This window comes from Vigna radiata, chromosome 1 (assembly GCF_000741045.1).
Source record: "Vigna radiata var. radiata cultivar VC1973A chromosome 1, Vradiata_ver6, whole genome shotgun sequence".
Classification (NCBI taxonomy): domain Eukaryota; kingdom Viridiplantae; phylum Streptophyta; class Magnoliopsida; order Fabales; family Fabaceae; genus Vigna; species Vigna radiata.
Window position 1 is genome coordinate 28,891,151 of NC_028351.1, and position 21,498 is coordinate 28,912,648.

General features: G+C 35.9%; 2 protein-coding genes and 1 long non-coding RNA gene across 8 annotated transcripts; 2 read left to right on the forward strand and 1 right to left on the reverse strand.

Annotated features, from left to right (window-relative positions):
* Positions 1–322: 322 nt before the first annotated feature.
* Positions 323–1,111, forward strand: LOC106760838 (receptor-like protein 12). The gene has a single exon (XM_014644273.1). The coding sequence runs from the start codon at positions 323–325 to the stop codon at positions 1,109–1,111; it is 789 nt and encodes a 262-aa protein (XP_014499759.1).
* Positions 1,112–1,332: 221 nt separating this feature from the next.
* Positions 1,333–3,012, forward strand: LOC106760849 (receptor kinase-like protein Xa21). The gene has a single exon (XM_014644284.1). It carries the CDS (start codon positions 1,333–1,335, stop codon positions 3,010–3,012), a length of 1,680 nt encoding a protein of 559 aa, XP_014499770.1.
* Positions 3,013–11,114: 8,102 nt separating this feature from the next.
* Positions 11,115–20,797, reverse strand: LOC106779461. Of its 6 annotated transcripts, XR_002668403.1 has the most exons (8): positions 20,266–20,797; positions 19,368–19,503; positions 18,501–18,563; positions 18,276–18,326; positions 17,878–17,930; positions 16,592–16,687; positions 11,859–11,976; positions 11,115–11,773 (listed from the first exon to the last, which is right to left on the reverse strand). It is a non-coding gene; the product is annotated as an uncharacterized LOC106779461 (long non-coding RNA). The 6 variants fall into 6 exon arrangements; XR_002668389.1 differs by having other exon boundaries at positions 11,115–11,976; XR_002668382.1 differs by having other exon boundaries at positions 11,115–12,653.
* Between the last annotated feature and the right edge of the window lie 701 nt (positions 20,798–21,498).

Genomic DNA, 21,498 nt, shown 5'->3' on the forward strand with positions numbered 1-21,498 from the left:
CCAAGTTGACTCTTTCTCATCAGTTTTTCTCTTAGTTTCATTCTCTCATCTCTCTTCTTAGTTTTTCATTTTCTCTCTTCATCTTCTAAAATTATTCCGGATATAAACTCTATCAGATTTTCTTGCTAGTTCTGTGATCCTCGAATATTTTCGAGAAGTTCCTGTTGTATTCTGGGGGACTTGCGCAATACACCGCGAATAAATCCTTTAAGGTCAGTGATCTACACGTCTCAGAAAATTATGGTATGAGCTTTTGGTTAGTATTTTCTAACAAAGACAAGCACTCCTCAATTTCAAACAAAGTGTTCTAGATTACTATGGAATGCTCTCCACGTGGAGGGATGATCAAAATGACACAGATTGTTGCACATGGAAAGGTATTGAATGCAAAAATGAAACTGGTTACGTAGAAAGGGTTGATCTTCGTGCTTCATTATCGCATTATTTGTCAGGTCCAATCAATATCACTTCATTGGTTGGCTTGCAAAAATTGAAATATTTGGATCTCAGCTCTAATGATCGCTTCATTGGAAGCCAAATTCCACCATCCATCGCCTCCTTTCAAAGCTTAAGATATCTCGATCTGTCACGAACAAGTTTCCTAGGGACAATTCCCTATGAACTGGGAAATCTCTCAAAATTAGAGTATCTTGATCTTAAAGAAACTAATCTTTATGGAGAAATTCCAACTCAACTAGCGCAGCTTTCAAGTTTGCGATATCTTGATCTAAGTACTAATTTTGAAATCAGTGGAGAGATTCCTTCTCAACTTGGAAGTCTGTCACATTTGAGGTATCTTGATCTGTCAGGAAATTCGCTTTCAGGAGTTCTCCCGTTTCAGGTCGGAAATCTTCCTCTCTTGCATTCTCTTTCACTTGATGGAAATTATGGTCTTAAAATAAAAGATGAAAATTGGCTATCTTCTCTCTCTTCATTAACAATTCTCTGTCTCCATTCTTTTCCTTATCTAGGCATCTCTAATATCAGTAAGCATCTTCCAAACTTAAGAGAGTTAAGTGTAAACAATTGTGCACTTTCAGATGCTGATATTTCACTTTTGTTTCCTTCTCATTCCAACATTTCCACTTCACTTTCCATCCTTTCTCTCTGATAATAAGTTGACATCATTAACATTTCAATTGTTGTCCAACTATAGTCCTAATCTCCAAGAGCTTTATCTTTTGCTAATAACATTGTTTTGTCTTCTCCTCACTATCTAAACTTTCCTTCTCTTGTGATCCTTGATCTCTCTTTTAATAATCTGACTCAGACATCAATATTTCAAGAAAGTCTCAATTTCAGCACAAAACTGCAAGAACTTATGTTAACTGAATGCGCGGCCTCACTGATAAAAGCTTTGTTGTGCCATCTGCTTACACTAAAAGTTCTCTTTTTCTTGTCACTCTTGATCTCTCAAACAATCTATTGAACTCACCGGTTGTATTTCACTGGTTTTACAACTTTTCTGCCAATCTTCAAAGACTTTCCCTAACGAATAATTTGTTAGAAGGTCCCATTCCAAATGGATTCGGAAAAGTTATGAACTCTCTCAACTTTCTTGAACTTGGCTATAACAAACTAAGAGGCGAGATTCCAGCTTCCCTTAGGTTTCTTTACCAGTTGCAGTATCTTTTTCTTGAGGAGAATTACTTGGAGGGTGATATCAATGAACTGCGTCTCACAAATTTATCCCAATTGAAATATCTAGATTTATCAGACAACTCATTGTCTCTGAATTTTGCTACCACTTGGACTCCACCTTTCCAATTAGTTAGTTTGGGACTAGCTTCTTGCAAGTTGGGTCCTAGCTTCCCAACCTGGCTCCAAACTGAAAGTAAGCTATGGTTCCTTGATATTTCAGATGCGGGGATTGATGACTTTGTACCAGATTGGTTTTGGAAGAAGTTAAAGTTTATAAATAGGATGAATATGTCTTACAACAGTCTCAAAGGTTCAATTCCAAATTTAACGATGAAGTTTCTCTGGGATGAAGGTCCGATTCCAACTGCAATGATTCTAAATTCAAATAAACTTGAAGGTGTAATTCCTACATTTTTGTCACAAGCTCAAGCATTGGATCTGTTAGGAAATAAGTTTTCAGATTTAAATACATTATTGTGCAGAGATAGAGTAACAAAAGGTATGATTACTTTGGATTTATCAAATAATCAAATAACGGGGCAACTGCCTGAGTGTTGGGAACATCTAAGCTCACTAGTATTTCTTGATCTAAGAAATAATAAATTATCTAGAAAGATTCCACAATCCATGGGTACTCTTGTTAACTTGGAGGCTCTGGTCCTACGAAACAACGAGTTTATTGGAGAACTGCCACTCACATTGAAGAAATGTTCAAAATTAGCTTTATTAGACGTGAGTAAAAATTTATTGTCTGGTCCAGTACCTTTTTGGATAGCGGAAAATATGCAACAATTGAAAATCCTGAGCTTGCGAGTAAATCACTTCTTTGGAAGTGTTCTCGTGCATCTGTGCTATTTGAGTCAAATTCAGGTCTTGGACCTCTCAAAGAATAACTTGTCAGGTGAAATTCCAACATGTTTCAGAAATTTTACCACATTGTTGGAAAGGAGAGCAATTCCAAGGGAAATTGAAAGGAAACGAAAATTTTCAACTCAAGACGCAGATAGCCAAATTTATGACTCTTACTTGTTATTGGCGTGGAAAACTCAGGATCATGAGTTTTGGAATCCAGAGAATCTTCTTAAGAGCATTGACCTCTCAAGTAACAGTTTAACAGGTGAAGTACCCAAAGAGATTGGATATTTACTTGGATTGCTTTCTCTGAATTTATCAAGAAACAACTTTTATGGAAAGATTCCTTCTGAAATTGGGAATTTAAGTTCGCTGGAATTCCTAGACTTATCAAGGAATAACTTCTCTGGCAATATTCCTTCTACTTTTCCCAACATAGACAGTCTTGGAGTGTTAGACCTATCAAACAACAATCTAAGTGGAAGAATCTCATGGGGAAGACATTTTGAAACCTTTTGATGCCTCTTGTTTTGAAGGAAATATTAATCTTTGTGGAGAGGAACTCAACAAAAGTTGTCCAGGAGATGAGACAATACAAGAAACTGAACAACTAGAAATCGATGGAGAAGAAGAGAATTCAAACTTCTATGGAGCATTATACATGAGCTTGGGGCTAGGTTTCTTTGCAGGCTTTTGGGGCTTATTAGGATCAATGCTACTTTGGCAACCATGGAGAATTGCTTACATGAGATTCTTGAACAGACTGATAGACTATGTACTTGTAATGACTGAATTGAACGTTACCAAGTGTCATAGGTGGCTCAAAGGATAGTAGGTACGTTATTCCATTCAATTCTTTCTCTCAACTTGTTGCTGACTGTTTCTGATAGTAATCCAGGCCCAAATGAAGTAACCAACATTATCTACCAGCCCATTACAATAGGTGATCCTATGATGTCAACAAGGGTTCGCCAAGATGCCAAAATATTTAGCTGATTTCAAGCTCTGATTAGTGGGGGGTATGAGTGAGGGAATATTTTGTATGATGTGTCTTGATTTTAGTGGGTTTGTTATTTACCATGTTTCTGGTATATAAGTGCTGATATGGTATGAATGAAATAAGGAAGAAAATTCCCTCTTTTCTTTGTCACCTATTCTCCAGGAGGATCCTTGACCTCGAATCAAGGCTTTTTACTCTATCAATTTGGTGCTTTCATTGAGAGATCCCTTTCCCCTTTTCCACAATTTTACCATGTCATATCATAACACTCGTTCCAAATCCATCACCAATTTGGAAGAAGCTGTTCTCAAACTTACTGTTAACCAAAATGAAATTACTACACATTTGGACGCCATTGTTTCTCAGCTTTCCAGTCGAGAGACACCCAGTCCGCATTCGGATGACCACCGCTCGTTCCACTCCGACGCCCCTTCATTCACACCACATCTTCGTTTGGATGTTCCTCGGTTTGATGGAACAGACCCCATGGGTTGGATCTTTAAAATATCCCAATTTTTTGAATACCATCGCACACCAGAAGTGGATCGACTTCGGATCGCGTCTTTTTACATGGAGGGCCCAACTCTTAGTTGGTTCCAATGGTTGCATCGGAACAACATGATTCCTTCGTGGCAAGAGTTTCTACAAGCTCTAGAGGTTCGTTTTTCTCCGTCCTATTATGAAGATCCTCGTGGGTCTCGCTTTAAGTTGACATAGAAGGGCTTTGTACAAGATTATTTGAATGAGTTTGAACGGCTTGCTAACCGCATTGTCGGTCTTCCTGCAACTTTTTTGCTTAGTAACTTTATTTCTGGGTTAAATCCCGAGACCCGCCGAGAGGTTCAAGCTTTGCAACCACAAACTTTGACATAGGCCGCCGCGTTAGCTAAATTGCAAGAAGACAAACTCAATGACCAGCGTCGCTACTTCCGTAATTGTTTTTCCACCTCTTCTTCAACTGGTCCACCGCTACTTCCAATACCTTCTCGACCATCGACACCTATTTCCGCACCATCTAAACCGCATTATAAAAAGTTGACTCATGAGGAGATGTTGGCTCGTCGTGAAAAAGGATTGTGCTACAACTGTGATGAAAAATTCAGTGCAGGTCACAAGTGTAAGGGTCGTTTTTTTTCTGTTAGTTGCCCTCGATGAGGACGATGACGTTCAGGGTGAGCCCTCACGTTTAGAGGCGGATCTGGAAGGTGCCGAACTGGGCCAGAGTGAAGCCCAAATAAGTTTCAACGCTTTAGCTGGGTTGCCGGCCCTTGAGGCTCTGCGTATAGTGGGTCACATCTCTAATTAGCCCATTACTATTTTGGTAGATGGGGGAAGCACCCACAACTTTATCCAAGATAGAGTGGGCGTTTCTTGAACTTGGATAGTCAGCCCACTAACACATTGCGAGTAATGGTTGGAAACGGTAGCAAAATTGAATGCCATCACATTTGTCCAGGAGTGGAATTAAAAATGCAAGGTCATAAGTTTATGGTGGATCTCCACGTACTCCCCATCAGCGGTGCAAATGTTGTTCTTGGCATCCAATGGCTCAAAGATTTGGGACCTGTTGTTACTGATTATTCCCAACTCACTATGAAGTTCATTAAGGATGGGAAATTTGTGGAGTTCAAAGCTGACGCTCCTCCAAAGGCCAGTGACATTTCTGCTCAACAGGTTAAACGTATATTACAGACACGTGGTGCGGCAGGATTCTTTCACATTCGTATACTACCTACCACACCCTCCCAGATTTTACCTAACACACAAATCTCCCTTACTCACCCTATTCCTCAAATAGCCACCCTCTTACACAAATATTCTCAACTCTTCCAGAAACCGACATCCTTACCACCTTCTTGTAGTATGGATCATCAAATACACCTCATTCCAAATTCCTCACCAGTCTCGGTACGACCGTATCAATATCCCCATTTCCAGAAAGCAAAAATTGAGAAACAAATTGAGGAGATGTTGTCTGATGGCATGATACAACCTAGCCATAGCCTTTTTTCCTCTCCGGTCTTGCTTGTCAAGAAAAAAGATGGAAGTTGGAGATTCTGTGTTGACTTCCGAGCTCTTAATGCTATCACCATCAAGGACAAGTTCCCCATTCCAACAATCGATGAGCTCTTGGATGAGTTGGAGGGAGCATCACGGTTCTCAAAACTGGATATGCGACAGGGCTATCATCAAATTCGGATGTCTGAAGCTGATATTCCTAAAACCGCTTTTCGTACGCACCATGGGCATTATGAGTATACTGTCATGCCATTTGGGCTTTGTAACGCCCCATCAACATTTCAAGCAACTATAAATGAACTGCTAAAACCATTTATGCGTAAATTTCTGATTGTATTTTTTTATGACATCCTGGTCTATAGCAAATCCTTGGAGGATCATATTCAACACTTGGAGCTGACCTTCCAACAATTGACACAGGGCACGTTTTTTTTGCGTGGGTCTAAGTGTTTGTTTGCTCAGCAACAAGTTGAGTATTTGGGACATGTGGTGTCCGCAGCTGGTGTCGCACCTGAACATTCAAAAATTCAAGCAATGTTGGATTGGCCACCTCCTTCTACGATCAAAGCATTACGTGGTTTTCTAGGATTGACAGGATTTTATAGGAGATTCATAAAAGGCTATGCAACCATAGCGTTCCCCTTGACAGCACTTTTAAAGAAGGATGCATTCCTGTGGACAACTGAAGCTCAAGCCGCTTTTGACACCTTGAAGAAAGCCATGACTGAAGCACCAGTCTTAGCCTTACCCAATTTTGACTTACCCTTCGTTTTGGAGACGAATGCATCTGGCTTAGCCATGGGAGCAGTTTTGATGCAAGAGGGACATCCGATAGCATTTCACAGCAAATTATTTTGCCCAAAGCTTATGCGTTCCTCTACCTATGTTAGGGAACTTCATGCTATTACAGCTGCAATTAAGAAGTGGCGCCAATACTTACTTGGACACTCCTTTACAATCCTCATGGATCATCGTAGTCTCAAGGAGTTGATGTGACAGGTTATCCAGACACCAGAACAACAAGTTTATTTATCAAAGTTGTTGGGTTTCGATTATTCTATACAGTATAAAACAGGAAGGACAAATGTTGTGGCAGATGCTTTGTCCCGTCCTTTTGATTTTGGGGGCAGCCAATATTTTATCTTATATATGCCTCGTCTTTTATTTCTGGAAGAACTTCACAAGGCTCTCCTTACTAGTCCTGATTTTGTTCAACTGTTTAAGGATGTAAAGGACAACCCAGATATTCAGGAGCATTACAGCATTCACCAAGATCTCTTGTTGTACAAAGGCAAAATATGGCTCAACCGTGACAATCCCTTCATTCCAGTATTGTTAGAAGAGTTTCACAAGACTCCATTAAGCGGGCATACAGGGGTTGCCAAAACTTTATCGAGGCTCCAACATAATTTTTATTGGAAAGGCATGCGTGAAGATGTTCAACAATTTGTTGCTCATTGTGGCACTTGCTTGCAAACCAAGTATGAAACAAAGCGACCAACAGGGTTACTACAACCCCTTTCTATTCGGAGGAACCTTGGGTTGACTTGTCATTAGATTTTATTACGAGTTTGCCAATTTTCCAAGGATATACAGTCATTCTGGTGGTTGTTAATCGCTTTTCGAAGGGGGCGCATTTTGGAATGCTACCAGCACACTTCACCTTGTTTAAAGTTGCACAACTCTTTTTGGAGATGGTTTGTAAATACCATGGATTCCCTCGCAGCTTGGTTTCGGATTGAGATCCAATCTTCATTAGCAAATTTTGGAGAGAACTATTCAGATTATGTGGTACCAAGTTGCGCATGAGCACCTCCTTCCACTCTGAAACTGATGGCCAGACAGAGGTTTTAAACAGGATATTAGAACAATATCTGCGTTCCATGGTTCACAACAAACCTAATGAGTGGGGCAAATATTTGGGTTTAGCCAAGTGGTGTTACAATACTACTACTCATTCGGCCACTGGAATGTCTCCTTTTCAAGTCATGTATGGGAAGGAGCCTCCTTCAATTCCCCAATATTTGGTGGGCTCTTCGTCAGTGGAGGCAGTTGATTCTCTACTGTCAACTCGTCAAGACATGTTGATTGCCCTTCGAAAGAAACTCCAAAAGGTACAAGATCAAATGTAGATAGTTGCAAATGGTAAGCAGAGGAAAGTGGAATATCAGGTTGATGATTGGGTATATGTGCGATTACGACCCTACCGTCAGAAGTCTGTTAGAGGTTCAGCTTGTGAGAAACTGGGCAAGCGTTTTTACGGTCCCTTTCGTATACTTGAACGACTTGGACCTGTTGCTTACAAGCTAGAGCTGCCTTCAAATTCCAAAATTCATCCAGTTTTTCATTGTTCTGTGCTTAAAGTTCATCTTGGTCCTCTTCCCGATCATCAAGTTGAGTTACCAGCTGAAACCCATGGTAATAGTCCAACAATTACTCCTGTGGCTATACTGGATTCTAAGATAGACAAGTCTACAAACCCTCCAGTGACATTAGTATTGGTACAGTGGAAAGGATTGGCTCCCGAAGACACCACTTGGAAAGACTGGAATGAATTACAGCTGAATTATCACCTTGAGGACAATGTGACTTTCCTAGGGAACGGTAATGATAGTAATCCAGGCCCAAATGAAGTAACCAGCATTATCAACCAGCCCATTGCAGTAGTTGATCCTATGATGTCAACAAGGGTTCGCAAGATGCCAAAATATTTAGCTGATTTCAAGCTCTGATTAGTGGGGGGTATGAGTGAGGGAATATTTTGTATGACGTGTCTTGATTTTAGTGGGTTTGTTATGGGTTTGTTATTTACCATGTTTCTGGTATATAAGTGCTGATATGGTATGAATGAAATAAGGAAGAAAATTCCCTCTTTTCTCTGTCACCTATTCTGCAGGAGGATTCTTGACCTCGAATCAAGGCTTTTTACTCTATCAGTTTCTCTGTTTAAATAGAACGTAGTTTTTTTAAATATAATAGGATTGTTTATCTACATACTAATCATTACATCTCTTTACTTGTATGTCTCCCATACTACCAGTCTTCATTAATTTAAAATTTAAACATTGAATTTGTCCAATTCTATTTTCTTTAGTTAGTTAATGCCTTTACAAAACAGTTCCGTAAAATCATCATTTTACTTGAAATAAATAAATTATAGATGGGGTGTTCTGTTTGGATAAGTTTTCTTGTTTTAGGACAACTTCTATGATGTTTAAACCTCTTAATTAAGTCTCATATTTTTCTCTATAACGACTAATGCATGTATTGTGAATTATGTAACAGAATTTGTAGTTTATGGAAGATAATGAAAGCAGCATGGATTATTGGAGTAGGTATTGAAGTTGAACAAAGTTGTTTATTTCATTGTCTTCTATTGTGTAATGCAAGCTTAACTTTTCTTATTTCTTTTTATAATGTGAAGGTTTTGCAATTATCTTACATAATGATTCCATCTTCAAATTGACTACCCACATTTTTAATTTTTAAGTGTGAGCATTGATGGAAACAAAAACAGTTTGGTTGCAATAATGAATGAAGTTTTATGGTTCATACTTCCTAGTGTGTACTCCTTCTTGCTCCAAACAAAGAAGTTTCACTCTAAAGGATATCTATGATTAATACCAAAATAATATTATTAATACTTCATGTTAACACATTAAACTTTAAATGATTCGATGCACTGATTGTTCATAAATTGTCACATATATAATACTTTTTTTAGTCCATCCCCTGCCATTACCTTTTAGTTGCTTCTGCTTTCAACTTCAATAGTTTTTCCATAACTTCAAAGACATTAAGCATCAAGAAATGAATATTTTCAAAATTTGAAGAAGAAACTTGAGTCATGCAATCTAGTTAACACCGAAGAAAGAAAGGAAGGAGCTTTTTCTGTCATAATCCTTTATGTGTCGAAACAAAATTTTCTCCAGTACTGCTCTGTCTCTAGCTTTTAACATTGTAACAAAATTAGGATTTCTACCTGTATAATGCTTGGGATTTTTTTAAAATTATACTATATTTATTATATTAATTTAAGTTTATAAAAATATAATTATAATTTAATATATGTATTTTATAAAATTAAATAATAGTAACATTGTACTTATTTTTGTGATGAAAATATATTTAAGTTATGTATATATATATTTTTAACAAAACATATTGTATATAAATTTTTTAAATAGAATAGACTACAAGAAAGAAATGTAAATAACAATCGACCTAAAACTATAAAGAATATACTATGTCAACAACTATAAAATGTAGATTATGTAAAGATAGAAAGATGAGATATCCAGTGGGCTAGTAATTTGTTTAGTTGAATCCCCATATAACAATTTCATATTCCAAACTCTTATTTAAAATATTATTTTTAAAATCACAAATTATAAATAGTATAAGTAGTGTAATAATTCACTTCCGTTCAAAATATAATTACACTAAATAAATTAAAAAAAATTATTATATTGTTGAGAGGATTAAAATATCCATTAAAAATTTATTTTATAGTTTTTTTTACTTTGAATTTTAAGTATAAACTTTATTATCTTTCGAATTTAAATTCAAAATTTGTTAACATATTTTGAATTTTAATTTTTTTTAATTGTTGACAATGTGAATCTTAATTTTAAAAAAGATATTGAAATTTATAGTTATTTTTTTAACTTTAGAAGTCTAGAAAATTTATAATTTTTATTTTTAGTAATACTCTATTAATTAAAATTTAATTAAGATTTTTTTTTTATATAAATCAATTACATTATTTTATTCTAAACATAAGAGTCTATATTATGAGAACAACTAAAAATCTTACAACTATCATTGGACTTAGATGTCGTTGCTAATGTTGAGTAACTAATTTTGCTTGCTTTCTTATAAAACCCTATAGCTTGTGACAGTGGTGTGGAATAGACTTTAATGGAGCCAATGCAAGTTTTCATCATTGGAAAAAGAAGAAAAAGTTTGTAAGGGGAAACATTTCCACCGAAAGTGCCAACTTACACCACCTAAATTTATCTTTTATGCCTTTCTTCAATCATAATAAAGAATTAGCACTGTGAAAAATGTTAAATTAATAGGATAAGATCATCTCCAAATATTATCTCATAGCAGTACGCATACAATGTTCACAACTATATTCCGACAAGGGAGAGGATTATACTTTACAAATTAAAGCATTCATCATATATCTATAACTAAAACTGCTCATTTTGTTAAAGCTAAAAATATTTGTTATTGTTATATTTATTATTATATTGTTTTTAGAATTATCCTATTTATCATAGTTATGTGTTTAGAATTATTCTATTTATAATATGTTTTGTACTAAACATTTAATAAAAAAGACCAGAGTCCTTGTCTTGTTGGGCCTCACTTCATAAACATAGCCGAGCCGTGAGAAGTGTGTCGGTTCAAAGGAATATTAAAGGTCCCGTACTCATTTTCCATGTCAAAGAATGACAAATTAGATTCAATAAACACGTATTAATATTTTTATTTAATTAAGTTTTTAATTTGTAATAACTTTAGATATTTTTAATTAATTTTTTTCGTAATATTTAAAATTTTAAATTGTTTAACTTTTAATTAAGTTGTCGTTATTTAATTTTTGTGTTAATTGAATGGTAAGACTGTTATTTTATCTTATATATAGAATGAAAGTGAGAGGGATCTTTCAAACCATCGAGAATTACTTTACTATTTTTATCTCAAGTTGGTATTAGAACAAGTTGTCTGAATCTCTTCTCGGTCTTAAAAAAACATTTGTCTTCCTTTCTACAATTAGCAATCTTGTTATTCTAATCTCATTATCTACTTTCGCTATTTTTCCACTGTTCACCGTCATTGACCGCACCGTTCATCGTCACAGTTTCGTCCGACGCCCAGTGAATCTGGATCGCCTCCTTGAGCGACAGCCAAACCCGCCTCCTTGTCTGATGTCCGTCATCGCTACTGTCGCATTTTCTTGGTGGAGTTAGGGATTTTGTGCACCTCGAAGAGCATGACCCATCCCTGGTAGTTGCTGTCTCATTCTCCTCCACACGCATCATCACGCACGGCTTCTCTTCAATCAGCTTCCGGCACGTGTTCGTCACGCTCCAACTTCTTGGTGTCAGAATCAAACCGCAACACTGTCGTTTGTCTCGCCGAAGCCTCCGGAGTGCGTTTTGGTCTTTGTTTCTTAGTTTCGGTGGCTATAACTCAAACATAGGTTTTTTCCTTTGATTGTTTTGAAACCTTAAGTCGTTTAGATCTCCTCTGTTTCGATTTTATTCCTTAGTCAAACAATTTCAAAAGAAGAAGATCCAAGTCTAACAAGAAAGGAGCAATACTAGATAATTACTTGAAAACAAAATAGTTTCTCTTACGGATCTGTTTGAGGGTAGAAAAGAAACCACTCTCATGGTATTTGGACAATAAGTGCTCATGTCACATAATGGGAAAAAGGTAAGTTCCAAAGTCTGAGGAAAAGGGAAGTACAGTCACATTCGATTAAAACCAAAAAGGCAGAATAATAGGCATTGGAAAGATAAGTATAAATCTTTCCCCTATTGACAATGTTTTATTAATTAATGGCCTTAAACATAATCTCTTGAGCATAAGTCAAATGTGTGATAGCGAATATAATATATTATTTTTGAAAACGGAAAATGTAAAGTCTTAGACAATGAATGTTTAATTGTATTTACTACTAAATAAACAAGATAACTTGTATAAACAAGAATCCTTTTATCCTTTGTTACATTTAGTAAAATTAAATTATTTCAAATGGATGTAAAAAGTGTTTTCCTTAATGATGATATCAAAGAGAAAGTTTCACTAGAACAACCTCCTGGATTTGAGTGTTCTATTAAGCCCAAACATGTTTTCAAATTGAATAAATTTTATATGCTTTAAAACATTCCCAAATCTTGGTATGAACGCTTAAGTTCAATTTTACTTCAAAAGGGTTTTTCAAGGGGTAAAGTAAATACAACTTTTTCGCAAAAATCTAAATAAAGATTTCATTATTATGCAAATTTACGTTGTTGACATCATTTTTGGTGCTACTAACGAATCTTTATGCAAGAAGTTCTCTAAGATATTGTAAAGTGTGTTTGAGATGAGCATGATGGATGAGCTCACGTTCTTCCAAGGTCTGCAAATTAGACAAGAACCAGACACCATCTTCATCCACCAGACGAAGTACGTAACGGAGTTTCTCAATAAGTTCAACCTAGATACATCTAAGGAGATGAAGACTCTTATGCAACAAACGACCATCTTACGGTTAGATGAGAGCTCAACAAAAGTGAACAACATTGTCTATCATTGAATGATAGGTTCACTTTTATACCTTACAACGTCTAAGTCTGACATAATGTTTAGCGTATGTCTATGTGCTAGATTTCTGTCAAATCCTAGGGAAACTCATCCAACTATTGTTAAACGAATCTTTTGTTATCTTAGTAGAACTACTGACCTTGGTCTTTGTTTTAAAAGATCGGAAAGTTCCAGATTGCAAAGGGTACAACGGTGCAACCTATGTTAGGGATAGGATTAAGAGGAAGAGCACTAATGGCCCGATGTCACTTCATTAGAGGCAACCTTGTATCTTAGATGAGAAATACGCAAAGGACAATAACCCTCTCGATCGATAGATAAAGCTGAACACATCTCAACTACGAGTTATTGCTTTAATCTCCTTTAGATAAAGAATCAACTTAAAGACTATCTTTTGTATTGGCCTGAGGTGTTTCCTTCAATTTTCCTTTCACTTAAAATTCTACTTCCAAACTTTCTTCCTTGCTTGAATTGGAATAGTGAACAAAGAGAGGTCGTAGAAATATTGTATATGCAGTTACTTTCTCAAAATATTGTTTTCAGTGTTTGTTTACACTGCATACCAAAGTATTTGTTCTTGGATTCAACTCGTTATCACAAAGTTCACAAGTGAGATGAATACAAAAGGAAAGACAAGCACTCCTCAATTTCAAACAAAGTGTTTGAGATTACTATGGCATGCTTGTTAAAAAAATGTGGAACACACTATGATAGATTAATACAGAGGGAAAGACAAGCATTCCTCAATTTCAAACAAAATGTTTGAGATTACTATGGCATGCTTGTTAAAAAAAATGTGGAACACACTATGATAGGACTTTTCAATTCACTATGGTTATTTTCATTGAATATTGACACCCTTTAAATATATACAAATAGGACTTGCAGCTAAGTACAAAGAATAAAAACTCATAACAAAATATCAACTGACTCAAAATAAAAACAATTGCTTATTCTATCTCTATCTTATATCCACCAAATAAAATAATAATGCACCTAAATAAATGGAAAACCAAAACTATTAATCCCTATTTTATCTCTATCAAAATCAAACTAAATATTACTATACCCAAAAAAATAAAATAAGACTCAAACAAAATTACTAATAAAACCCATATATTTAAGTTTATCCTAACAAAACTCTCCCATAAACTTAAATTTGTCCATCCTTCACCTTTGCACCCTAGTTTTCCATGTGTATCATTCCACATCGGGTTTGCTTCTTCCATTAAGAATTGGATTCTTCATATTCTTCATGTTAGACGTGTTGTCTTTCCCCTTAACTCTCTAATTTTTTGCCCGACTTATTCTTCTTTTTGTCCAACTTCTCAATAACATTGACTAACTTGTTTCCAACTTTAGGCGACATCTCATAAATCTTGGCTGACCTCTCAGCAACCTTGACCAACTTCTTCATCTCTTCTAAAATTTTATTCATTAGATTTTTTGCTATATCAGTATCCAAGCTTCCCACACCTAGGTTCGTCTTAACATTTTCATCTTCTTTCCCATTTTCTTCTAGTTCAAGAACACTAGATGTTTCCTCGTCATTGTCTTCAACCACCTTCTTTACCTTCTCAAGCTCAGCCTTTTATTTATTCATAGTCTCATTAGGTTCATCTAGAAGTCTCCCTATCCGTTGAGTCTCTTCATCATTTTGTTTGAATTTCTTCTCCAATTTTTCCTTCTTCATGTTTGTTGCACCATATATCGAGCTCATCTCTTTCATTTTCGAGCACTTCATTAGCATTGTCGAGTTCTTTGAAAACTCGATACTCAACAGGTCGACCTTCACTTCATTGGCTCTAGACAACCTGATTTTCTCCTACTTAACTCCAAACACCTTAGTCTCCTCATGTTCAGCCTTAAACAACTTGGTCTAAATCTGCTTGGCATCAAGTTGCTTGATCTCCTCTTGCACTACCTCAAACAACTAGGTCTTGAAAATGTCTGAGTTGTTTGAAAAAAACAAAATCCCTATATATTCTTCATCTTCTTCTGTAAGGTTTGTCTCACTTTTCTTCTCAACTTGGCAAAGCCTTGCTTTGTGGCTGGTCTTTCCATAATTATAACAGCTTCTTGATTTGCATTTGTTTGCATAGCGGTCATATTTACCACATTTGAAGCAATCCACACCTGTCTTAGACAAGCCTCCACGACCTCTTGCACGACCACAATCACGCCAATTTTGTTGTCCAGTCTCATTTGTGCCGACTTCATTATCACCTCAGCCACATCTACCTTGTCCACTACCTCTAAAACCTCGACTCTAAGTATTTCGAGTTCCATTTGAGTCACATTGTGCCAATAGTGCTTGATCATCAGGTTCCTTCTTTTTCTTTTTCTTCCTCAGTTTGTGGGCCTTTAATGACCTACTTAATTCCTCCATAGTGAGAATTGACAGATCCTTTATCTCTTCAATAATGACCATGATACTTTTAAAATCATCCGTCAGATTTCTCAAGATATTTTTCACAACCTAGTTAGGAGGCATCTCTTTTCCAATGAATCTGAGTTGGTTAGCCATCTTCTGCACTCGAGCTATGAACTTGACAACTCCCTCCTTTTCATCCATCTCCATATATTCAAACTCTCTTCTGATAGCCTATACTCGAACCTGCCTCATGCGGATATCTGCTTTGTACGTCACCTCCAGAATTTCCCAGGCTTCTTTTGTTGACTTTGCATTAGTTATTTTCTCAAACTCTTATTCATCCACTACATTGTACAGAAAGTACAAAGTTGATCTTTCTTTCACTTGTGTCTTTCTCAATGCAGCTTTTTGAGTCACTGTCTGATGTTCATCCTCTGCCAGTTCATTGTACTTGTCCTCCAATATCACTACAAAAATATACAATTTTACGGGGAGTTATTTTTCTCGTTTCCGGGGGTTTTAACCCCCAGAAAATATGTTACCCGGGGTTAGGAAAACCCCTGGAAAAGCTGTGGAAAACCACTGGGAAAAGCTGCTCGCTGTTAGTGGGATTTTTTCAAAACCGCCGGTATTAACGGGGGTTTTGCCAAAACCGCCGAAAATAACCGGGGTTTGTCCAAAACCGCCGGAAATAACCAGGGTTTGGCCAAAACCGACGGAAATAACAGGGGATTTACCAAAACCGCCGGAAATGTGCACAGATTTTTTTTTTTCGCTTTTGATTATAATAAAATGGGATCATGAAAGACTTTCTGTTCGAACCTTTGAAGCCTTATTTCCATGAGACATCTCATACAATGAAAAACAGAGATATAAACATGCATGTGAAAGTACTTGTATTGAATGAAATCTATTAGCTTCAAACACGAATAAACCAAAACATAAGAAAACATAGAATTTGAAACCATTTTACTGAACAATGAAATGGCCAAGGGTAAATAAGATGATCAATTGTTTTATAGAAAAATGCTGAGAGATGAATTTGTGAATTTAATGCAAGAGAGAGAATTTAACGCAACAGGAGAAGAAATTCAGATTTTAAAGAAACTCAATTAGCCTTGTAAGACCAGATTGAAGCATTATCACCTTTGGACCACTGCATAATTTGTCTGGCTTCAGTCTAATCTGACAATAATCTAAAGAATTACAAGATCTCAATTATTATTCCTATTTCATTGCCACATCAAGGATCAGACGAGAAGCGACCCATATACTATTTTCTCAGCTTTTTCTAGCATAATTAAGAAAACACCGACAAGGGCACCTCTTCACCATGTTAATTATGATGTTGCTAGTGAAATTTTAAAAGCAAAAGTTACCTCTCATCACTGTAAGAAGAAAAGCGTTTCAGAACATTAAGTCATGTACTACCTTCTGTAATGTTCTCCCTTTTCTTCAGCACTGTTTTTATCATTCTGAGGGAAAGAAAAAAAACTTATATTGAATTAGTAAGTAAAAGTCCAATAAAAACAAAAAATTTATTCAGTCCATAATCTACAATCACGTGTTCATACAAGCACGTGTTCATACAAGTGAGAAGACGATGATCATTAACAAAATTCAAAATTGGTGAAAGTGAAGGACACACAAAGTATACAGGGTATATCAACAGTCAAGAGCAAAGTTTATCATAATTAGTCATGACCACACCATGCTAAGACCTATTTACTTTTACACAAACACAATGTACTTAACACAAAGATGGAGTTCTTTGACCTTTGTGTAGTTTATTTAAGCCTCTCTACGCACAATGTTAATTTATTCATGTTAGTTAAACCACAAAATATATCTAAATGTTAAACAATGACCCTCCACCATATGTTCCCATATCCCACGTCCCAATGCTCATTTTCTTGAATTAACATCCGATTCCCTTTCTTTTATGTCTTCACTACATTGACGTTCTTAATTTAAATATTCACATTAACAAAATCCTGAATACTTTTCATGCAGATTTCTGACAATTTATAGATGTAAATTGTCTTGTAATACCCGAGTTATAAAACCTCACTATCTATTCAAATAGAAAAATTGCTTATGCTAAGAGGCCAATGTCAATGTCATCCACTATAAAGAATGTTTACGCTACCTATTCATATACTATTTCTTATATGTATGAACAACATATTCAAAAGTAATTTTTATGACAATCTCAACAAGCTTTTCTATTTTAAACAAGGATTCAAGCTAGGATGAAGAAGAAAACCTGCTTGGTATGTTCACTAACAAGTCTCATTCTGATAGGTTCTTTTAATCAAGAACCTAATAGAAACTCACTCCTCTTTACCCAAACACAACACAAGAATGCTAAATAGCTTCTTTATTCACAGATCAATCAAGATACAATGTAGAGAGCCTAACCTCACCCTGATCAGGACAACACGTTCCTGTCAAACAATGGTATTTACTTCGCTAAGCCCTCAAACTAAACTCACAACTCTTATATACAAACCTCCTAACTACCCAATCTAACTGCCTTGGCAGTTAGGCTGTGAACCGGTCTGTGTACCGGTTTTCCTTCTACTATATACAAGTAATGACCAACACATTCTCTTCAAATTTTCTGATAAAGGTGACAGTTTTGAATCATCCATTATTGACGAACCTTGGTAATGCCGTTCTTTTGGAACTATATTTGATGGTTCAACTTCATTGTACCTAACAAAAACAAATATAGATACTTAGAAATCAATCAAAGGCAAACATGAAATCCAAGTAAGATCATGCAATGAAAATGAAGAGTTTCACTTGATTTGCATGTAAGGAGAAGCTTGTCTCAATAGATAAGAAGTATCAAGATAATCTTCTTCTCTAGGTTTTCGGTTAAAATCTATGGACAAAAGATGCAAAAGTTAACAAAAGAAACTAGTAAAATTGATGATTTTGAAAAAAAAAATAATTATACCAGAAATGCATAGGATTCTCATGAAAGGAAAAAACCATATGAGTAAGTATAACTTTGATAAGCTTGAAGAATGAAGTTTGAAAGCAGTATATACATACCAAGGACATGCGCTTCTTGCCCTCCAAATAATCTCGCAGGTACCTGGTTAACTGCAGTAGCGTTAGACAAAGTCAAATTTGTTTAGTAACTCATCCCCATTTCATTATCTAAAACTAAGCAGATAAAATGAATAAGCTTTTAGCATATTTTTGTTCATAAAAATTTGCAAATGACAAACAAAGTACATAAAAAACTAAAAAAATTACATTATTAAAAAAAATTACCATGGAGCTCTGGAAGTGCTTCTGCAATGGTTTCTTGAGATTTTTTTGGTGCTCCAATAATGACTTAAAACAGCAAAAATAATTCATAAGTAAGAAGAATGTAAACGTAGAAGAGAAAAAATATATTCAAAATATTCTAAATTTGTTGATAGCAGTATAATAATAAATATAATTTATATCCTACTAAAAGCCCAATAAATTGGATCCATGGCTTTAAGTATATGCTACATACTCTTAAGCATAACCCAAACACCATTAATGTGTTGTTGATAAAATTGCTTTCATGCAATCTTGCCCCTAAAACATCACAGAAAAAGGTTGGGATGGAGTAAAATATATATACAATAGCAACCAACCCATATTATTCCAGGCCATATATAGATTCACTGTAAGGATCAACTAGCCCCACAAAAAAAATCGTAGTAAACCGTGCAAATTGGATTCAAGAAATGATGACACACTTCTTATTTAAAATTGCACACAAATAAATTATAATTAAGAGGCTTTGGCTTTCTATTAGATATTAAATTGTTAAATTTTATCCAGACACTGAAGAATTTCACTCTAGTAATTAGTAAAGGCTTATACTTTTAAAAAATTATGAAAGNTCCAAAGTAAAATTGATAGAAATCAAGAGCAATTTCTTATTGGAGCACAAAAATCATGGTTCGTAGAATATGAAGGCTCGGTAATTTCTCTAAGCTAACGGCTACAAAGGATAATAAATCTGGTATACAAGAGACAACAAAGAGGGTAATGATATGACATGTAAGAGATCATTCATATTACATTCCAGAAATGAAAATAGCACAATACCCCCAAATAAAGCCTATTTACTCATAACAGTAAGGAAGAAAGGAAAAGAACCTGATTCCCTGTTCTTTTTTCTCTTTCAGCCTCATCAAGGAAAATGATAGTCAGAACAGTACTGTTTGACTTAGGATTGACCACCCCTTTACATTTTGGGGGAGCATCACAAATGTTAACAATGCACTGTGACCGGCTGCAAGTACAAAAGAGAAGAAAAATAGAAACCTTAAAGATTACATTATTGGTTGCATAATCTCAAGCTACTAGCAAGTCATTATCTTGTAACCCATCCTACAAAAATTTAACTGGACTACCACCTACTTCCAGCTCATTTATTCGGCATAAATACTCAGTTGCACTTCATGGTAAATCCTTTTCTTTCCTTCCCATTTCTGGATGAAATCAACTATGGTTTAGCATCCTAAAAGGTCGATGATAGGAACTAATTGAATTCAAGTAAAACTTCAGGGATCATCAACCCCTGAATGTTGACATCTCTATCATAGCATTGCACATGAAAGTTGACATCTCGCAGCTTTCACTCTATCAAACTAACCCAATGGTAATTCTTATCTCTTTTTGATGGCTTCACTCATATACAATTATCTATTTTACACCTCAATTGAGCCTATAATAACCCTTTTCGTAGTCCAAACCAAATAAAGCACCCATTATTAGGACTTAGGTACAGGAGAGGAGTTCAATCCATACAGCCACATGAATAACTAACAAGGCCACCAATTGACCGCAGACAGAGGTACCTTAGTACCCCTTAATATCAGAAGAGAACTTGGGGCAATTGGCACCTAAGACGTGTATGATAAATCCAACATTCGTGTTCTTCACTCAAAAGGCTCGAAATTAATCGGAAAAAAAAGACTCTTGTTACTTTCTTTATCAAAAGATTGAATCTGCATACTATCAGAGACATATGCAGACATAGACATGTAATTACCATTATCAAGATAAACGGGAAGCATTAAGAGCCATCGTCAGGTTCTGTCTGCCAGGTAACTAAGAAACATTCGGCGACTTTGCAAGCGTGGAGGCTATTTCCCTGGACGCTTCAATCCTCCTGAGTTCAATCAGCTCCATTCCAGCCGAGGCAGTAGCGTCGGAGATTAGCTTCGCCACATCGCTCTCTCCCTCAGCACGAATAATCGCGGCCCGCCGCTCCTGCTTGGCCTTCATCACCACGAACTTGGACCGCTCAGCCTCCCCCGCGCCACCTGCTTCTACTCCACCGCTCCGAGAACTCGCTGCGGTAGGAGATGTGCGATTTTTCTACCAGTCCAACATACAGAAAACGACAAGCTCCTCAAAATCGCTATCGGAGAGCTCCTCAAAAACCTCAAGGTCGGTGAGCTCCTGATATTTTGGTTTTCGAAATTAGGGATTTGGAAGATAGAGAAGTCAAGACGAAGGTGAAGATGGGAACGACAAGAAACCCGAAGCTCTGGTACTGGAGGAGAACACTTTCTGCTAAATATTTTAAATATTTCTGTCGACTTAAAGAAACCCGTGTAAATATATTTAAAAAGTTTACTTAAATGCGGTTCATCTTTAAAATCGTCAGAAAATTATGATAAAAAAATTAAATGAAAACTTAGTTGCGGTTTTGTATTGAAACCGTCCATAATTACGAGAGGTTATCTAAACCTAGGGAAAGAAACCCCTGTGTTATTTTTGTAGTGTATGTGTTATATATCTTGATATCCAAGAAGAAGATTCATTTACAAAAACTCAACTGTCCTAATTGGTATTTTCTGTCAATTGTGGCACACACATTCTGTTGACAACCTTTGTCACCGCTCTCACAAAACACTTAAACACTCATTGTTTATCTCACAGTGTCTGACTCTCCTCTCTTTTTTTTTCTCGGTACTTAGAGCATAAAACTACGACACCACTTTGTTAAAAAAAGTGTGGCAGACTACTATGATAGGACTATTTAATTCATTGTGGTGATTTTCATTGAACCTTGATTGTCTTTAAATAGGTACAAATAGAACCTTGGATCAAGTACAAAAAATAAAACTAAAATCAAAATATCAACTGAGTCAAAATGAAAACAACTATTTAATCACTAGTGGAAAAATACCTTTCTATGACGGACCTATTATGACGTATAAAAAATATACATCATAATAGGTTGATCGGTGGCAGAATTGTAATAAAAGTAAGACAT